The sequence below is a fragment of the Lolium perenne genome, chromosome 3 (assembly GCF_019359855.2).
Source record: "Lolium perenne isolate Kyuss_39 chromosome 3, Kyuss_2.0, whole genome shotgun sequence".
Taxonomy (NCBI): domain Eukaryota; kingdom Viridiplantae; phylum Streptophyta; class Magnoliopsida; order Poales; family Poaceae; genus Lolium; species Lolium perenne.
Genome location: NC_067246.2, coordinates 45,381,938 through 45,402,061, shown reverse-complemented (window position 1 = coordinate 45,402,061; position 20,124 = coordinate 45,381,938). Strand labels below are relative to the sequence as shown.

At 45.7% G+C, this 20,124-nt stretch overlaps 1 protein-coding gene across 1 annotated transcript; it reads right to left on the bottom strand.

Annotated features, from left to right (window-relative positions):
- Positions 1-2,647: 2,647 nt before the first annotated feature.
- LOC127339302 (U-box domain-containing protein 33-like) lies at positions 2,648-6,966 on the bottom strand. Its single transcript, XM_071827171.1, has 8 exons — positions 6,657-6,966; positions 6,081-6,241; positions 5,224-5,345; positions 4,821-4,925; positions 4,456-4,735; positions 4,192-4,332; positions 3,578-4,105; positions 2,648-3,469 (listed from the first exon to the last, which is right to left on the bottom strand). Exons 1-8 carry the CDS (start codon positions 6,964-6,966, stop codon positions 2,717-2,719), a joined length of 2,400 nt encoding a protein of 799 aa, XP_071683272.1. The 3' UTR covers positions 2,648-2,716.
- Positions 6,967-20,124: the final 13,158 nt, after the last annotated feature.

Below are 20,124 nucleotides of genomic sequence, written 5' to 3'. Positions count from 1 at the left end.
ATTGCTCCTAATTATTCTGGCAAGTGAAACTTATACTCAAATACTCAATCAACCATACTAACATCCAGCATTAGAACGAGCTAGCTATCTCATGTACTCCGTACTACTAACACTGAGTACCAAATCGTGTGTGTAGAATCCACTAATTGAGTCCACCGAAAGTTTGATGCCGCTCACAGGAGATTGCAGGACGCCACGACCACGACCATGCGGTTCGCCGGCGGTGTTGTCCAGCCGACCAGCGCACACGCACCCGCACCGGAAAAGCCGAGCAGCACCAGCCCAGTGCCCAGAGCAGCATGCCGACGCAGGGCGCAGAGCAGCACCTGGCGGCCAGGCCCAGGGCGCAGAGCAGCCTCGCCTCGCCCCCTCATGGCGAGCGTCGGTGTCCTTCTCCGATGCGTGCTCCACGGCGGCGGCCTCTCTCGGAGCATGCTCGACGGCGGCCGCCTTCCCTCCTGGAGCATGTTCGACGGCGTCGGCCTGTCCTCTCGGAGCGTGCTCGACGGCCTCGCGGCAACCACACGCGGCAGTGCTCGGCGGCGGCCACCCCGCGGCGTTGCTCGCGGCGGCCACCCGAGGAGGTGCTCTGCAGCGGCTTCCCTGCGGCGGTGCTCGTGGTGGCCACCCGCGACGGTGCTTGGCGGCGTCCTCCCCTGCGGCGGCCACCCGCTGCGGTACTCGACGGCGGCCTCGCGCGCTGCTTCCCATGGCGGTCATAGGATAAGGTGGGGTTGCTGGGGGTCGCGTGTGGCGGGGCTGGTCGGCAGCGGGCATGGAGGATGGTGAGGAGCGAGGCGGAGGAGTGAGCGGCGCAGTATGCCGGCGGCGGCCTAGCGCCGGAGCTCCGGTGGTGCGTGTGTAGCTAGGGAATCTTGGGTGGGGAAAAGATCAGGATAAGGTGCGGGTTGGGTCTACTCGCTCTCATTCCTATAGGGGTGCGATGCACGTTTTCTAATCGCGAGGCGTCGCACGGAAGGCGTGCAGTGCGGCGCTTCTCAGTAGATTTTCCCAACATAGAATCACCACTTTAAAATGCTAATTTAGAGCATTTCTAGCGGCCTTCCTAAAACCCGCGCAGAAATAGCGTCGGATCGAGCGCTTGGGGAATGCCGCCTCGTGTTGCTGCTTTTGGAACGCGCTTGTTTCCTGTCGCGTCACCCTAACAAGACTTTAAGAAATTTAAATTTTACCAAAAACACTCTAATTCTTTCAAAATTGTTATATATTACAATGTTTTGAATGAAATTCGACCAAATTTAAACATAAAATAAACTAATGGTGTCTACCAAGGCCGGAGTGCTCGTAGCCCTGGAAGAAGTTGTAGTCCTAGTCGGTGTGCCCGTCTTTCACCGCACCGCTGAGATCAGCTTCGCTGTCGTCGTTGTGCGCCAGGTCGACGAGTGGCCTGCCGCTCTCGCAGATCGACATGGTGATCATGTCCTCGATGTTCCCCTCCCAGGCCTTGTGGTCATTCAACGACGACATGAAGGCGGTGTTGTATCCCTGGCATGTCTTCGGGATCGTCATTGCTTGCAGCGAGGTGCTGTTGGCGGAGGAGCGCCGTCACCTCATCCTCTTCCTCATTCACCTCCACCTTCGGGACGAGGAGAGCAGTGTGGCCACGGGTAGCCCGCAGTTGGGGCACCGGCTCGCGGACCAGAGATAGACGACGGGTTAAACCTCGTGTGCATGCCTCTGCATCACCGACAATGTTGGCCCACCTAGCGCGACGCGGGTTTTAGCTCCGTCCGCCGTCCCTGCAGAGTCCCTGTGTAGCGGAGATGGCCTAGAGGCGACGTTATCACTCCTTCCTGCTCGCGGCCTAACATAGCTGGAATTAGAGCGGGGTGCGGTAGGTCACCTAGTCTAGAGCGGGGCATGGGCGGAGGCAACGGTTCTATTTTACGGATATTTTATATTTAAATTGGGTAGACAAGTAGGGAAAATTGGTCTTTCAATGGATGTTTAGTACTTTGTGCAAAAAACTTACCTAAAAATTTCCCTGCCACTGACGCACGGGTCCTACATAAGTTTCGGCGGACACTCGGCGCAACCACGGAGCGTCCGCGGAGACGCAAACCTGACGCATATTTGGGCTAGGTTTGCGTCGCCACGGACGATCCGGTCACTTTAGATCGCCCCACTAGAGCAGGGCCCATACGTATTTTCGATCACGGCGGACGCAACGGTCGCTCAGCGTCCGTTTGCGTCGTCCGTTGGAGATGCCCTAAAACATAGCTGCTTTTGTAAAAAAAAAAATTGATTACCCGATCTTATCCCAAGTTCCTAGCCCGGCCCAAACACAAACCCAGTCAATTCTTGCTTCCGTTGCCTGCCTCGCTTGTGGGAAGCTCGCTGCCTCCTAGCGTCGTACACGTATCGGACGAAATATGTCGTACGTATAGCAGCGCTCGGTATGCCGGTGCATACCCGGCATACCTTGTAGGTCCGCCACTCGCTATATGTACGACAAGTTACCTACGATTCACGCACGACACAAAAGGATCAACCGTCCGTGTGTGGTCACAACACCACGCGGTTAGACAGTCCATCGTACAAGAATCGGACAATAACCTGTGGCATGTGAGGCAATTCCGATGTTTAAAAGAACACTAACGGCAAATTCGCCTCATTTCTCAAACAATTTGGTTTCAATCCGATTTTCTCTATGTACACGACGGTTCAAGGGATTGGTCATCTCCAGTTCCAGTCCTCATCCGACGACCGACGATGATGTTGTGTGGAAGTTGGACGGCGTGGAAGCGTCATCATCCGACGAAGCTCCCGCGAACGTCGGCCTCATGAGGGTTTCCACCACCACCCACACCTCCCGGGCGAGATCCGGCCGCCGCCTCCTACTCATCTCGGCACACCGCAGGCCGAGGTGCGCCAGCTGGTTGGCCTGCACGAACGGCCAGCTCCCCGCGGAGGGATCAATGATGGACTGCAGACCCCCCTCCTCCATGGCGTCCTCCACCATCTCGGCGATCTTCTGGGGCGGCCTTCCCGTGAGGAGCTGCAAGACGATGATGCCGAAGGAGTAGACGTCCGAGCGCGGTGTGAGCTCGCCGGTGGACAAGAACTCCGGGTCCATGTACGCGAAGGTGCCCCTCGGGTACAGCCTGGTGGTGGTGGTGGAGGTGTTTGACTGTGTAATGAGTCGGCAGGTGCCGAAGTCGCCCAGCTTGCTGACGAGGTTGCCGTCGAGTAGGATGTTGGCCGGCTTGAGGTCGCCGTGGATCAACGGCTGCGGCTTGTTGGAGTGGAGGAAGGCCAGGGCCGAGCACATCTCGGCGATGATCCTGGTGCGCACCTGCCATGTCAACGGCGGCGTGTTGTTGGTGCAGGCAAGGCGGTCCTCGAGGCTGCCGTTTGGGAGGAACTCGTACACTAGGCCAAACACCTCGCGGCATGACCCGATGAGCGTGACGAGGTTTGGGTGCCGTACTCTGCTGAGGACAGCAACCTACAGCCAAATGGTGTCAAACTGCAGAATCAGTCATCAGACTCGACTCTGTGAACTGAACTACAAATGTCAATGAATCAATTATGACCATCTGTAGGAATTACTTACCTCTTGGTTGAATTCTGGCTGCCCCTGCAGGCTCTTTGAATGCATCAGCTTGATTGCTACGGTTGTGCTGCGAAGTGAGCCTCTGTAGACACATCCGAACCCACCCTCGCCGATCTTGAGCGCTTCGTCGAAGCTTCGAGTTGCCTGTTCAAGCTCAGAGGCAGAGAACTCGGTGTTTATTACTGCTTCAGCCGCCGGAACCGACACTCTCTGCTCCTTCTTCGTCTGCCTCAACTCTTCAGCTGTAGCACCCCTCTCCTGCTGCAGCTTCTCTTTATCTCCCCTTAGCTCTTCTACAAGGTGCTTGCTTGCCGCCAGCTTCTGCTTCTCATCGTCCAGAGCAGACTTCAGCTCCGTGATGCACTGCTCCAGTATGACATGTTCTTCTCCTGCGTCGTGTAGTTCCTCGTACAACGTCTTGCACTTGACTCTCGTTTCTTCCATCTCCCGCCTCTGTATTGAGAGAGCCTCCTCAATTGTTCTCCGCTGTCTTAGCTCGTGATGATACAACTTCTCCAACTCCTTGGCCTGTAAGAGTAGTAGCTTTGTCTTTAGTTACTTTCAGTTCACAACCTGAAATATGCTTCTCCCTGAAGAACAGAACCAGTAGTTACCTTTTGAAGAGCTGAAAGCAGATCAAGTTCTGCCTTTCGGCGCTTGCTTGATTCTTCAAACACTTCTTTCTTCGACTGTTGAGATTCACGGAGTGCCTCTTTAAGTCTTCCATAAATGTCTGCATCACCACCTGGGTTCTCCTGTATCGCACAAACACTTCAATTGTATGCATATATACGTTGCATTTCACTTGTTGGAGAAATTTCTATCTAGCTTGTGAGACTTCAAGTCTTCAACTGGACAGTAGCCAAACTGATACTTACGAGCTCTTGAGAAGGAGGTGGAAAAAACTCATCATCAGACTCGTGCATTGGATGCCCCATCGCGGATCCGGACACACTGATGGCATCATCATTCCTTGACCACGAACTTTGCAATCTGTCCAGATCCTGCAGTGGACTTCCATTTGAGCTTGGTGCTTCACTCTCTGACTGGGGAGTCATAATTGATCTCATATGGCTGGAAATGCTGCTCGCTGACAATGTTGACGCAACTGTGCTTATGGGCGATGGTGGTATCACAGGAATGGTTGTGTTCGCTTCCCTGCAGCATTGAGCCATTGACAGGCGTGGTGATGTTAACGGACTTTTATATAAGACAAGTTCTTAAGACTTTGGCTTAAGCTTACCTGGTACATATCAGTTGTCCTTTACATGTAAACCATATCATACATGATGAGGCTCCTGCCTCCATCAGTCTGAGTGCTTTCTTGGACTTTGGTGTTTTCAGTTTCCTACAATTTTCCCAAAAATGTTATGTATGAAATCTTAAATTGACTAGTTTAGTTGATATTCGGCATATGTAAATTATCAGAATATGGCATGTTAACAGAACTATCAGGTGTTTGGTAGAAATAGAAAGAATTTTGATAAAATGGAAAAGGGCTATCTTTTTAAAGAAATATATTATTTGATTAATAACAGGAACAGGAAATTGAATAGATTTATGCTTCACTAATTGAATGATAAATGACTACAAGCGAAGGAGATAAACGGTTTAAACAAAAAAAATACCCAAAATTTCAAGCATACTTTGAGTAATATTTGTCTGATGCTGCTCCCATGACAAGCTTGGTGATGCCATGAAGGGTAATAAGCTCCTCATGTCCTCTAGCAACATCATCATTCTCAATTATTATTTTCTCACAGCTGACCTATGATAGTAAAATGATAAAATCTAATTATGCAATAATGATACATATAAAGTAATTCTTAAATTCTCCTCATTAATGGTAAGTGCATACTGGATTTACTCTACCTATATGTAAAATAGAAATTATATTATGTGATAAGAGCGACAAGAGAAATTATACTTTTTTGTATTTCTAACACACACTTGAGATTGAACTTAATTTTTGAATTTGGTTTGCTAGAACACTCCATAGAATGTAGCATGAATAAAAATCCTCCAAAAAAATGATGTGTTGTCAAATGAATTCCACTTTCTAGCCTATAGTTATGCATTTATGACACATATTACCCGTTTAGTGGAGCTTCTACCAGAATATCTCATTTAGGAGAGATTAAATATGGTTTTATTCAACTTTTGCATTTTGCTTGTTTTGTTTAGATAGCACCGGCATGTTACGTCGATGTGGCACGAAAAAAATGTGTAAAGATCGGAGGTCTGCATCGAAAATCATGCCCAGATTCTCTCATCTCTATTTGTTCCATTCCTTATCATCATTTTGAAAATTTCGAACACTGTTGATCACTTCACACCTTTCTCAATGGGTACACATGAAAAAAACGAGGGTCCAAAGCTTCTAAAAGGGCTATTATAGATGAATTTGCATTAAATGGGATAATAATAATATGTGGCACAACTGCACAATTACACGATAAATAGTGTAATTCACCCTTATATTTATCTGGTTTCCTAATTAGTTTATCCGTGAGTGAGACATTGCAGATGTAGGGAAGAAAACCTTCCGTAATGCACATAGAACAACATATTCATGGAGTCTTCCGGATGCCTTCTCTAGCTCCATCTTTCTGTGGTCCTTGACCTGTTCTGGATCCATCCTGGTATAATGAATTTTTGTTCCCACTGTAACAACAGACAGGCAAGGTTGTCATAAGGTGATGAATGCAAATCCTGTCAAGTCTACTCTGAACTCTCAAGCAAAATAGGTCATGTGGGAGTCTGACTGCATAAAGGTAAGATGCAAATTTTCATTTAAATGGAACTGGAATGTTTATGCCTGTTGACATCCTGTGTATCTAAGCTAAATAATGTATGCATGCTTTGGCTGATGACAAAATGAGATCGAGAGCCCTATTGTTTGGACTGCACATAGACAAAGTCAACCATTTGATTTGGGTATCTGCTGGCTAAAAATGCAAACGAAATCACATCCATTTGTTTGGTAATAAACAGCGCACTCGATCAGAATGGCATCGGCATCCGACTGATTTCACCTGAGAGAACCAGTGGAAAAATCACACAAATAACGAAGGCTTACTCATGGGGATCATCTGCGCGGGGCAGTGGACGTGCGCTATCACGAACTGCGCGCCGTCCTTGGCCAGGTTCTGCAGCGCCCACACCATGGCGCTCTTCCCTCGCTTGACCTCTTCCGAGACAGCCACGAACACCTTGTCCCCTGCAGCCTGCCTCGCCTCCTCTACCGCCTCGCCGCTGGCATTGTTCACCTCCACAATATCATGGCCGATGTCCGCATCACTGCTCGCCGACATCCTCAAGCTGTATTGCGAGCTTCTTCCCGAAGTCTCCCACCGCCTGTGCGCCACGCTGCTGGCCACAGCTTCCATCGCCGCTGGTTCTGAAGAACTCCGCAGCCTGCTGCTATTAACGTTTGGGGTAAACGCGTTGCCACTCTAGCTGGGGAATCGACCGGAGACGACGGAGGATATTCGGAGGAAATGGAAGGGGCGTCGCCAACTTGGGCTTATAATTATTCAGGTCAACCATCGCCGGCATACTGAGAGTTAACTCCAGGAATGTCAATGTTCAGATTGTTCCTGAGGCCACAGCCTGCGTGTGCGAGCCCAGGATAAGGTCGTGGAGCTGGATAAAAAAAATAAGTAGTGGTGTGTGCAGATTTCAAATACATACTCCCTTCGTACCTACGGAGTAGATTATATAGGGGTAGTATAGTTTTTGTAGCTAACTCTCATGCATGCCCTCTCCAAAACAATGTTTTGACCAATGTATGCCTTCAATGATTTTCTCGTCCAACAACCATTCATCTTGGTCGCAGCCGTTCGGCCAATTTATTCCTATAATCTGGTATCGAGAGAGTACAAGGAGTTGTTGACGTGTCTCTCTCGCACTTCTTCATGAGGGCAACGGTTGTGGCACTTCGGCGCTCACTTAGGCTAGCCTCCACGGGGACTGCCGAGTCGGCACTTCACATCGGTCTTTTTTTTCTTCGATAAAGAAAATATATTAATATTAAAAGATACCAATTACACATAGTCTCTGCAACAGCGCTCCATCCTAGTGGCAGTACGGATGCACACAGCTAAAAAAGAGTAAACAAAACTAAGAAATAAAAATCCCGCTACAGCTTTCCAGATCTAGCAACAGCAATACAACCACCACCGTGACAACACCTGAAATATACTCTCCAAAAGCGACGCCCTCCAAAAAGGAAATAGTGCACCAGCGCCGTCGTCGCCCGACCAAAGGTTTTAGGTTTTCACCCTGAAGATAGTCCCCACTCTCAAAACAATGCCTTCAACAAGGTTATTGCCAGGCACAAACCAGTTAAGGCCAGACCTTGGGTTTTCACCCTGAGAGGTAAGACTCTGAACTTCACCTGTGATGTCACCCCCACATGCATACCACTATTGCGGAGCCCGGAACGCCAAGCAAATCCCTCAGCATCATGGAGACTCGAACCTCCTTTAGCCAGTCCACCAATCCGGCCTTCATGATATTCCTTCTTCTGACTTTACCATTGACCAAAAAGTCACTTGATGTCAACACAGAATAGAGCTTCGCGCCGCTCCCTCCGGAGCCAAACGGTCGGAATAAAAACATGGGTGCGCGCGACCGAATACCACCCGATCCAGCAAACTCCAAGCAAAAGATGCACTGTTCCATTCGCCAGTGGAGCTTTCCGGAACTCATCTCTCCAGCTAGATCAAGGCAAACTGACCTCCGGTAGATCTTCATCTTCGCTTGCGAGAAACCCGAGGGCCGCCACCAAAAACAAAGCAAGACCAGCAGCCCCCACGCCGCCAGTCCCTCCTGCCGGATCACCAGGGAAGAGGACGGCGGCGTGGATCATGCGTACCACCGCCGAACCGTCACCGGGGGTGATGGCCGCCACCGCTCCACGGAATCCTCCATGGCTACCGATGGAGATATCAGGCCCCGGCCAAGTAGTCGTGCCGCCCGGCTTCCTCCACCGTCGCTTCATCACCTCCCATGGAACGCCGCCGCGAAAACCCTCTCCTCCCCTTCGTCGTTCGACGGAAGGGGCGCCGCCACCGCCGCCGGGGCCAAGGCCGGAGCCGGGGCCGAGGCCAGCAGCAGCGGCGGCTGAGGGGCAGTGGTCCGGGGGAGGCTACTCGGGGCGGAGCGGGTGGATCATCCCCCGCCGCCCGGGATGGGGGCGGGAGAGGAGGAGGGTGGCAGCTAGGTCAAGTCGTCCGCTCTGGTAGTCCCTTCAGTTAATGTGTATCAGTCCACTAACTGTACCAGGTTTTTCTTGATTCCTCCATTCCTAATCTTCCTCTACTATTTTGTTCACATCGGTCCTTGATTGGAGGTGCTCTAAGATCTGTGCGTGTCACAATATGACTTTCACCTACATAACCAATCAGCCTAATTCATCTTTCCAGTGCCTGCATAAACTGTGCGCGACACACCCATGCTACATCGGCCGGTCAGACAGCACCCAAACTGGATGGTTTCTTCTCCAGACTGGCAATGGCATGTCCAAGTTACCAATTTGGACAACCATATTTGTTTATTGTCAACATGCTTGGTAATGAGGTGTCACTTTATTTGGTTGTCTTTAAGGCTGAGTAGATAGAGGCTACTACGCATAGATGGCGCATATCCACCTCTTTCAAACACCGTTCCACCGTAGCGAGGAAACATCATCTGTCGATGCATTTTCGCGGGAAGTTAGATAGGTAGATGTTGTGTGTTTGGATGCACCGGGCATCCATCGCCGTCCGTGTTCTGTGGCTAGCTATGACAGGTAGATTTGTGTGTCCTAGCGTCGTAGTAGGCGTTGGCGGGTATTGTTTCTACCCCTTTAGGGCATGCTGATATCAGTTAATGTTGTGCCGCCATTCGGCCCTTTGTTCATTTGTCATTTCACCGACTTTTGTAGAGTTTCCTTGGGCTGTTTTCACGGAAGCTACCGCCTCAGTAGTCTCCAGTGGGTCCAGCACAGATGTGCTTCAAGGGTCCCGCGTGTCACATCGCAGCGGTAGCTAGTCGTGCAGCCTGCCCGACTTCTTCTCTCTAGGCCTAACTAGAGGGTACTTTGGCAACTCATGTATGCATCATATTCCTTAAAATTATCGCGCTACCGCGTGCCGTTGTGCGAGCCTGGTCTAGTTTTGATCAGGTGATTTACAATAAGGGGTGAGAAAAAATTGAAGCTATTGATGAAACCGGTCGATGCCACCATTTTTTTTTATAAAAAGGACAGGGTTGTTGCCACCATTGTCGAATGTAGGAAAAGGTGGGTCACATGTGTGATTCATTTTCTCCTAGTTTTTAACAGCTCCGTGACATGCCAATTAAGTGCGGCCTTTTGATAATAGGACTGTTGATAATATCATGTACACTTACATGTACAAGTATTTTTTTACACGAGTAATACACATAGAATGGGACTACTTTTTTATGGAAAGTCAACATGGCCTATTTATTTATTATCAAAGGTCGATACATTGTCTCATAGAAACTAGTTTTTTTTCCGGATCTTCTACCCGGATAGACTTATGAGAACCATCCGCCCTACTAGCTAAAATATGAGACATTCTATTGCTTTCCCTGCAGCTATAAACCTATAATCAAAGACAACATGAGCAAATCCACGGGATAAGAGAACACATTCTTGGTAGATTGCCGCAGCTGGTCTATTTGAGTAGCCACCATCTATCATGGTGGACGCAAATTCCATGAATTACTATTGACAATGTGTTTAGTACAGCCAACTTATCCTGCCCAGTATCACACCATCTCCCAATGCCCTAGCTTTCGCCGATGTTGATTGTTGCATCAGCGATCAATGAAATTTCAGAGTTGCTGCATGCCATAAACATACCCGCAGCATCTCGTATAACTGCTTCCGTTGCCCCAGTACTTACCTCAGCCTTGAAACGAGGCATCGAAATTCAATTTTCAGAATCCTTCCTTTGGCTTCTCCTAGCCATGCCTACATACACACACATTTAATTTGTTTTGCAGCATTTGCATAATTGGTTGCCATTTCTAGTATTACCTGGACAGATCGAACTAGGTTCACAATATTTTCACCATGAGTTATTTTGTCTTCTCTGCCCCCATATGTACCAACACACAGTTACCAGGAGCTCCTTCAGTCCCACGTCCTGGAACTTGACACCAATACGACCAGGTAATCTCAGAAGAATTTCTAAGATCGATGAGTCCGATCTGTCAAGGGTTGACACCCCATTGATCTGCTCCAAGAATCCCAGTTCTCCTCATATTTGTAGCACGCGCTTGGGCACTCGAAGAAAGCATGCAAAGTGTTCTCGCAATAAAGTTCACATACATGACAAACACTTCTGGTGATGATATGCATGTTTGCAAGAACACAGTTACATGGGATAGTTCCATGCAAAAGCGTCAAGAAAAAATATTGACCTTTGGTGAAACCTTTAGAGAAAATACCTTCGACCACACCGGATTCACATCCATTGGTCCTTGGCCGTTTTTTGCGGATCAGTTTTCTTCCATGTCGAAAATCACTTCCAAATTAGAAATCTGCATTTTTTATGGAGGTGCCTTGACACCATGACAACCTCATGGCCCCGTGCTTTTATATACCAATCATATATTTTACTGAATGTAGATAGCAAGTCCCATTTCACTTTTACATATTGGCAACAACGTCTTAGAATGTCAAATACTCTCTCCGGTCGTTTCTAATCGAAACCGAGTACTTCACTGGCATGCATGTTGATTAGCGTGGGCCAGTCTCGATTATTACCGACCAGAAGTAGTATGTGCATTACCCGAGAAGAGGGCGACAGAGGAAACATAAAGATCATAAAACACCGTTAGAATGAGACAGATGAAGGACAACACAGAAGTTCTACACACAACCCAGATATTGAACAAGAACTAGACATTGCATGGTCATATGTTTCTACTAGAATATTCTAGGTCATTAGCTCAATTTGGAATTAGCAGAATTAATTAATTAGTGGTTGCATAGATTTCTATCAACAGGTAGTGGTTACCTTCATACTAAGTTATATGTTTTTCTTTCCCCCCTAGCCAGTACTATTGTCCACATGTGAGTGTGAGTACATGTTGAAGTGCCACAACAAAACATTGAATATAATTTTTCGAAATAGAAGAAGCTCGTGATCTTCAGGGTCGGGCGCATGGGAGTGCGGCCTATGCGGCCGTGTAGGGCCCATAATTTTTTGGGGCCCCAAATTTCCACGTAGGGCTATATAGGCACTCACATACTTATAAGCACCGCAAAAAAGAGATCACAATTTTTTCCATTTCTGCACTGTTCTAAGCACATTATTATGAAAAATGAAACTGTGTCTAGGAGGAACTAGACATTTTTTGATATAGTAGAAGCGGGACGTCCCTGACAGGAATCGAACTCGGTCGTTAGGGTACACCACTGCGACCCCAACCACTGGGCTAAGCCCACGTCGGGATGACCATGCAACTTGGGAATGGAGATGCATGTTTACTAGGTATACGGTACACCATAACTTTGGCAGACGATAATTTTGAGACAGAATGATGGCGAATTATTTGCACCATGTGTCCATCAGTGTCGGTTTAGTCATGTTGCTGATTTCAAACTTAGGTCTCTTCTTTCTAGCATGTAAGTTAGACAGTTAGTGCCAAGGAGGATGCTGGTTTAAGAAACTACAAATGTAGTTTGAGTACGGGCCATCTTGTTATATTTGAGAGCCGCATGTTTTATGGCATATCACTGAAGGCATCGGCTAGATGTGTGTAATATCCTATTGATACGTCTCTAACGTGTCTATAATTTCTTATGTTCCATGCTAGTTTTATGACAATACCTACATGTTTTATTCATACTTTATATCGTTTTGATGCATTTTCCGGAACTAACCTATTAACAAGATGCCGAAATGCAAGTTCCTGTTTTCTGTTGTTTTTTGTTCCAGAAAGGCTGTTCGGGCAATATTCTCGGAATTCGACGAAACGAAGACCCAACATCATAATTCACCGAGACGGACCAGGACACCGAAGGAGAGTCGGAGGGGAGGCCTGGGGCCCCCAGACCATAGGTCGGCGCGGCCTGGAGGGGGGGCGCGCCGCCCTATGGGGTGGGACCCCCAGGCGCCCTCATGCGCCGCCTCTTCGCCTATCTAAGCCCTTTCGACATAAAAACGCGATACCGATTGACGAAACTCCAGAAAGACTCCAGGGACGCCGCCGCCATCGCGAAACTCCATTTCGGGGGACAGAAGTCTCTGTTCCGGCACGCCGCCGGGACGGGGAATTGCCCCCGGAAGGCATCTCCATCGACATCACCGCCATCTTCATCGCCGCTGCTGTCTCCTATGATGAGGAGGGAGTAGTTCTCTGATACGTCTCCAACATATCGATAATTTCTTGTGTTCCATGCCACATTATTGATGTTATCTACATGTTTTATGCACACTTTATGTCATATTCGTGCATTTTCTGGAACTAACCTATTAACAAGATGCCGAAGTGCCAGTTGCTGTTTTCTGCTGTTTTTGGTTTCAGAAATCCTAGTAACGAAATATTCTCGGAATTGGACGAAATCAACGCCCAGGGTCCTATTTTGCCACGAAGCTTCCAGAAGACCGAAGAGGAGACGAAGTGGGGCCACGAGGTGGCCAAACCCTAGAGCGGCGCGGCCCCTGCCCTGGCCGCGCGGCCCTATGGTGTGGGCCCCTCGTGCCGCCCCCTGACCTGCCCTTCCGCCTACTTAAAGCCTCTGTCGCGAAACCCCCAGTACCGAGAGCCACGATACGGAAAACCTTCCAGAGACGCCGCCGCCGCCAATCCCATCTCGGGGGATTCAGGAGATCGCCTCCGGCACCCTGCCGGAGAGGGGAATCATCTCCCGGAGGACTCTACGCCGCCATGGTCGCCTCCGGAGTGATGTGTGAGTAGTCTACCCCTGGACTATGGGTCCATAGCAGTAGCTAGATGGTTGTCTTCTCCCCATTGTGCTTAATTGTCGGATCTTGTGAGCTGCCTAACATGATCAAGATCATCTATCTGTAATTCTATATGTTGCGTTTGTTGGGATCCGATGAATAGAGAATACTTGTTATGTTGATTATCAAAGTTATGTCTATGTGTTGTTTATGATCTTGCATGCTCTCCGTTACTAGTAGATGCTCTGGCCAAGTAGATGCTTATAACTCCAAGAGGGACTATTTATGCTCGATAGTGGGTTCATGTCTCCGTGAATCTGGGGGAGTGACAGAAACCTCTAAGATTATGGATGTGCTGTTGCCACTAGGGATAAAACATTGGTGCTATGTTCAAGGATGTAGTCACTGATTACATTACGCGCAATACTTAATGCAATTGTCTGTTGTTAGCAACTTAATCGGAGGGGTTCGGATGATAACCTGAAGGTGGACTTTTTAGGCATAGATGCATGCTGGATAGCGGTCTATGTACTTTGTCGTAATGCCCAATTAAATCTCACTATACTCATCATAATATGTATGTGCATGGTCATGCCCTCTTTATTTGTCAATTGCCCAACTGTAATTTGTTCACCCAACATGCTGTTTATCTTATGGGAGAGACACCTCTAGTGAACTGTGGACCCCGGTCCAATTCTCTATACTGAAATACAATCTACTGCAATACTTGTTCTACTGTTTTCTGCAAACAATCATCTTCCACACTATACGGTTAATCCTTTGTTACAGCAAGCCGGTGAGATTGACAACCTCACTGTTTCGTTGGGGCAAAGTACTTTGGTTGTGTTGTGCAGGTTCCACGTTGGCGCCGGAATCTCTGGTGTTGCGCCGCACTACATCCCGCCGCCATCAACCTTCAACGTGCTTCTTGACTCCTACTGGTTCGATTAAACCTTGGTTTCTTACTGAGGGAAACTTGCCGCTGTGCGCATCACACCTTCCTCTTGGGGTTCCCAACGGACGTGTCAACCACACGCATCAAGCAAATTTCCGGCGCCGTTGCCGGGGAGATCAAGACACGCTGCAAGGGGAGTCTCCACTTCCCAATCTCTTTACTTTGTTTTTGTCTTGCTTAGTTTTATTTACTACTTTGTTTGCTGCACTAAATCAAAATACAAAAAAATTAGTTGCTAGTTTTACTTTATTTGCTATCTTGTTTGCTATATCAAAAACACAAAAAAATTAGTTACTTGCATTTACTTTATCTAGTTTGCTTTATTTACTGTTGCTAAAATGGCCACTCCTGAAAATACTAAGTTGTGTGACTTCACGACCACAAATAATAATGATTTCTTATGCACACCTATTGCTCCACCTGCTACCACAGCAGAATTCTTTGAAATTAAACCTGCTTTACTGAATCTTGTTATGCGAGAGCAATTTTCTGGTGTTAGTTCTGATGATGCTGCTGCCCATCTTAATAATTTTGTTGAACTATGTGAAATGCAAAAATATAAAGATGTAGATGGTGACATTATAAAATTAAAATTGTTCCCTTTCTCATTAAGAGGAAGAGCTAAAGATTGGTTGCTATCTCTGCCTAAGAATAGTATTGATTCATGGACTAAATGCAAGGATGCTTTTATTGGTAGATATTATCCCCCTGCTAAAATTATATCTTTGAGGAGTAGCATAATGAATTTTAAACAATTAGATACTGAACATGTTGCACAAGCATGGGAAAGAATGAAATCTCTGGGTAAAAATTGCCCAACCCATGGACTGACTACTTGGATGATCATCCAAACCTTCTATGCAGGACTAAATTTTTCTTCGCGGAATTTATTGGATTCAGCTGCTGGAGGTACCTTTATGTCCATCACTCTTGGTGAAGCAACAAAGCTTCTTGATAATATGATGATCAACTACTCTGAATGGCACACGGAAAGAGCCCCACAAGGTAAGAAGGTAAATTCTGTCGAAGAAACCTCTTCCTTGAGTGATAAGATTGATGCTATTATGTCTATGCTTGTGAATGATAGGACTAATGTTGATCCTAATAATGTTCTGTTAGCTTCATTGGTTGCCCAAGAAGAACATGTTGATGTAAACTTCATTAAAAATAATAATTTCAACAACAATGCTTACCGGAACAATTCTAGTAACAACTATAGGCCATATCCTTATAATAATGGCAACGGCTATGGTAATTCTTATGGAAATTCTTACAACAATAATAGGAACACACCCCCTGGACTTGAAGCTATGCTTAAAGAATTTATTAGTACACAAACTGTTTTTAACAAATCTGTTGAGGAAAAGCTCAATAAAATTGATATTCTCGCTTCTAAGGTTGATAGTCTTGCCTCTGATGTTGATCTTTTGAAATCGAAAGTTATGCCTAATAGGGATATTGAAAATAAAATTGTTACTACAGCAAATGCCATCCAAGTTAGAATTAATGAGAATATAAGATTAATGGCTGAACTGCGTGCTAGGTGGGATAGAGAAGAAAATGAAAAACTAGCTAAAGAGAAAAATGTAGCTAAAGTTTGGACTGTTACCACCACAAGCAATGCTAATGCTACACATGTTGCTGCACCTCCTACTATTAATAATAAAAGAATTGGTGTTAGCAATGTTTCCACTTCTAATGCAAAGCGCGAGAAACTGCCCGAAACTGCTAAAACTGCTGAAACTGCCTGTGATAAAACTGCTGAAATTTTTTCCAACATTGGGGATGATGATCCCATTGCTTTAGATTATAATGGTTTGAATTTTGATGATTGCCACATCTCTAAAGTTATAAAGTTCTTGCAAAAACTTGCTAAAAGTCCTAATGCTAGTGCTATAAATTTGGCTTTCACGCAACATATTACAAATGCTCTCATAAAAGCTAGAGAAGAGAAACTAGAGCGCGAAGCCTCTATTCCTAGAAAGCTAGAGGATGGTTGGGAGCCCATCATTAAGATGAAGGTTAATGATTTTGATTGTAATGCTTTATGTGATCTTGGTGCAAGTATTTCTGTTATGCCTAAGAAAATTTATAATATGCTTGACTTGCCACCGCTGAAAAATTGTTATTTGGATGTTAATCTTGCTGATCATTCTACAAAGAAACCTTTGGGGAAAGTTGATAATGTTCGCATTACCGTTAACAATAACCTTGTCCCCGTTGATTTTGTTGTCTTGGATATTGAATGCAATGCATCTTGTCCCATCATATTGGGAAGACCTTTTCTTCGAACTGTTGGTGCTATCATTGATATGAAGGAAGGTAATATAAAATATCAATTTCCTCTCAAGAAAGGTATGGAACACTTCCCTAGAAAGAGAATGAAGTTACCTTTTGATTCTATTATTAGAACAAATTATGATGTTGACACACCATCTCTTGATAATACTTGATACACACTTTCTGCGCCTAGCTGAAAGGCGTTAAAGAAAAGCGCTTATGGGAGACAACCCATGGTTTTTACTACAGTACTTTGTTTTTATTTTGTGTCTTGGAAGTTGTTTACTACTGTAGCAACCTCTCCTTATCTTAGTTTAGTGTTTTTTTGTGCCAAGTAAAGTCGTTGATAGAAAAGTTCATACTAGATTTGGATTACTGCGCAGAAACAGATTTCTTTGCTGTCACGAATCTGGGCTGTTTTCTCTGTAGGTAACTCAGAAAATTATGCCAATTTACGTGAGTGATCCTCAGATATGTACGCAACTTTCATTCAATTTGAGAATTTTCATTTGAGCAAGTCAGGTGCCTCGATAAAATTCGTCAATACGAACTGTTCTGTTTTGACAGATTCTGCCTTTTATTTCGCATTGCCTCTTTTGCTATGTTGGATGAATTTCTTTGATCCATGAATGTCCAGTAGCTTTATGCAATGTCCAGAAGTGTTAAGAATGATTATGTCACCTCTGAACATGTTAATTTTTATTGTCCACTAACCCTCTAATGAGTTGTTCTAAGTTTGGTGTGGAGGAAGTTTTCAAGGATCAAGAGAGGAGTATGATGCAACATGATCAAGGAGAGTGAAAGCTCTAAGCTTGGGGATGCCCCGGTGGTTCACCCCTACATATTCTAAGAAGACTCAAGCGTCTAAGCTTGGGGATGCCCAAGGCATCCCCTTCTTCATCGACAACATTATCAGGTTCCTCCCCTGAAACTATATTTTTATTCCATCACATCTTATGTGTTTTTCTTGGAGCGTCGGTTTGTTTTTGTTTTTTGTTTTGTTTGAATAAAATGGATCCTAGCATTCACTTTGTGGGAGATAGACACGCTCCGCTGTAGCATATGGACAAGTATGTCCTTAGGCTCTACTCATAGTATTCATGGCGAAGTTTCTTCTTCGTTAAATTGTTATATGGTTGGAATTGAAAAATGATACATGTAGTAATTGCTAAAATGTCTTGGGTAATGTGATACTTGGCAATTGTTGTGCTCATGTTTAAGCTCTTGCATCATATACTTTGCACCCATTAATGAAGAAATACATAGAGCATGCTAAAATTTGGTTTGCATATTTGATCTCTCTAAGGTCTAGATAATTTCTAGTATTGAGTTTGAACAACAAGGAAGACGGTGTAGAGTCTTATAATGTTTACAATATGTCTTTTATGTGAGTTTTGCTGCACCGGTTCATCCTTGTGTTTGTTTCAAATAAACCTTGCTAGCCTAAACCTTGTATCGAGAGGGAATACTTCTCATGCATCCAAAATCCTTGAGCCAACCACTATGCCATTTGTGTCCACCATACCTACCTACTACATGGTATTTCTCCGCCATTCCAAAGTAAATTGCTTGAGTGCTACCTTTAAAATTCCATCATTCACCTTTACAATATATAGCTCATGGGACAAATAGCTTAAAAACTATTGTGGTATTGAATATGTACTTATGCACTTTATCTCTTATTAAGTTGCTCGTTGTGCGATAACCATGTTCACTGGGGACGCCATCAACTACTCTTTGTTGAATTTCATGTGAGTTGCTATGCATGTTCGTCTTGTCTGAAGTAAGAGAGATCTACCACCTTATGGTCAAGCATGCATATTGTTAGAGAAGAACATTGGGCCGCTAACTAAAGCCATGATCCATGGTGGAAGTTTCAGTTTTGGACAATATCCTCAATCTCATATGAGAAAATTATTAATTGTTGTTACATGCTTATGCATAAAAGAGGAGTCCATTATCTGTTGTCTATGTTGTCCCGGTATGGATGTCTAAGTTGAGAATAATCAATAGTGAGAAATCCAATGCGAGCTTTCTCCTTAGACCTTTGTACAGGCGGCATAGAGGTACCCCTTTGTGACACTTGGTTAAAACATGTGCATTGCGATGATCCGGTAGTCCAAGCTAATTAGGACAAGGTGCGGGCACTATTAGTATACTATGCATGAGGCTTGCAACTTGTAAGATATAATTTACATGATACATATGCTTTATTACTACCGTTGACAAAATTGTTTCATGTTTTCAAAATCAAAGCTCTAGCACAAATATAGCAATCGATGCTTTTCCTCTATGGAGGACCATTCTTCTACTTTCATTGTTGAGTCAGTTCACCTATTACTCTCCACCTCAAGAAGCAAACACTTGTGTGAACTGTGCATTGATTCCTACATACTTGCATATTGCACTTATTATATTACTCTATGTTGACAATATCCATGAGATATACATGTTACAAGTTGAAAGCAACCGCTGAAACTTAATCTTCCTTTGTGTTGCTTCAATGCTTTTACTATGAATTATTGCTTTATGAGTTAACTCTTATGCAAGACTTATTGATGCTTGTCTTGAAGTACTATTCATGAAAAGTCTTTGCTATATGATTCACTTGTTTACTCATGTCATATACATTGTTTTGATCGCTGCATTCACTACATATGCTTTACAAATAGTATGATCAAGGTTATGATGGCATGTCACTCCAGAAATTATCTTTGTTATCGTTTTACCTGCTCGGGACGAGCAGAACTAAGCTTGGGGATGCTGATACGTCTCCAACGTATCGATAATTTCTTGTGCTCCATGCCACATTATTGATGTTATCTACATGTTTTATGCACACTTTATGTTATATTCGTGCATTTTCTGGAACTAACCTATTAACAAGATGCCGAAGTGCCGATTCTTTGTTTTCTTGCTTTTGGTTTCAGAAATCCTAGTAACGAAATATTCTCGGAATTGGACGAAATCAACGCCCAGGGTCCTATTTTGCCACGAAGCTTCCAGAAGACCGAAGAGGAGACGAAGTGGGGCCACGAGGTGGCCAAACCCTAGGGCGGCGCGGCCCCTGCCCTGGCCGCGCGGCCCTATGGTGTGGGCCCCTCGTGCCGCCCCCTGACCTGCCCTTCCGCCTACTTAAAGCCTCCATCGCGAAACCCCCAGTACCGAGAGCCACGATACGGAAAACCTTCCAGAGACGCCGCCGCCGCCAATCCCATCTCGGGGGATTCAGGAGATCGCCTCCGGCACCCTGCCGGAGAGGGGAATCATCTCCCGGAGGACTCTACGCCGCCATGGTCGCCTCCGGAGTGATGTGTGAGTAGTCTACCCCTGGACTATGGGTCCATAGCAGTAGCTAGATGGTTGTCTTCTCCCCATTGTGC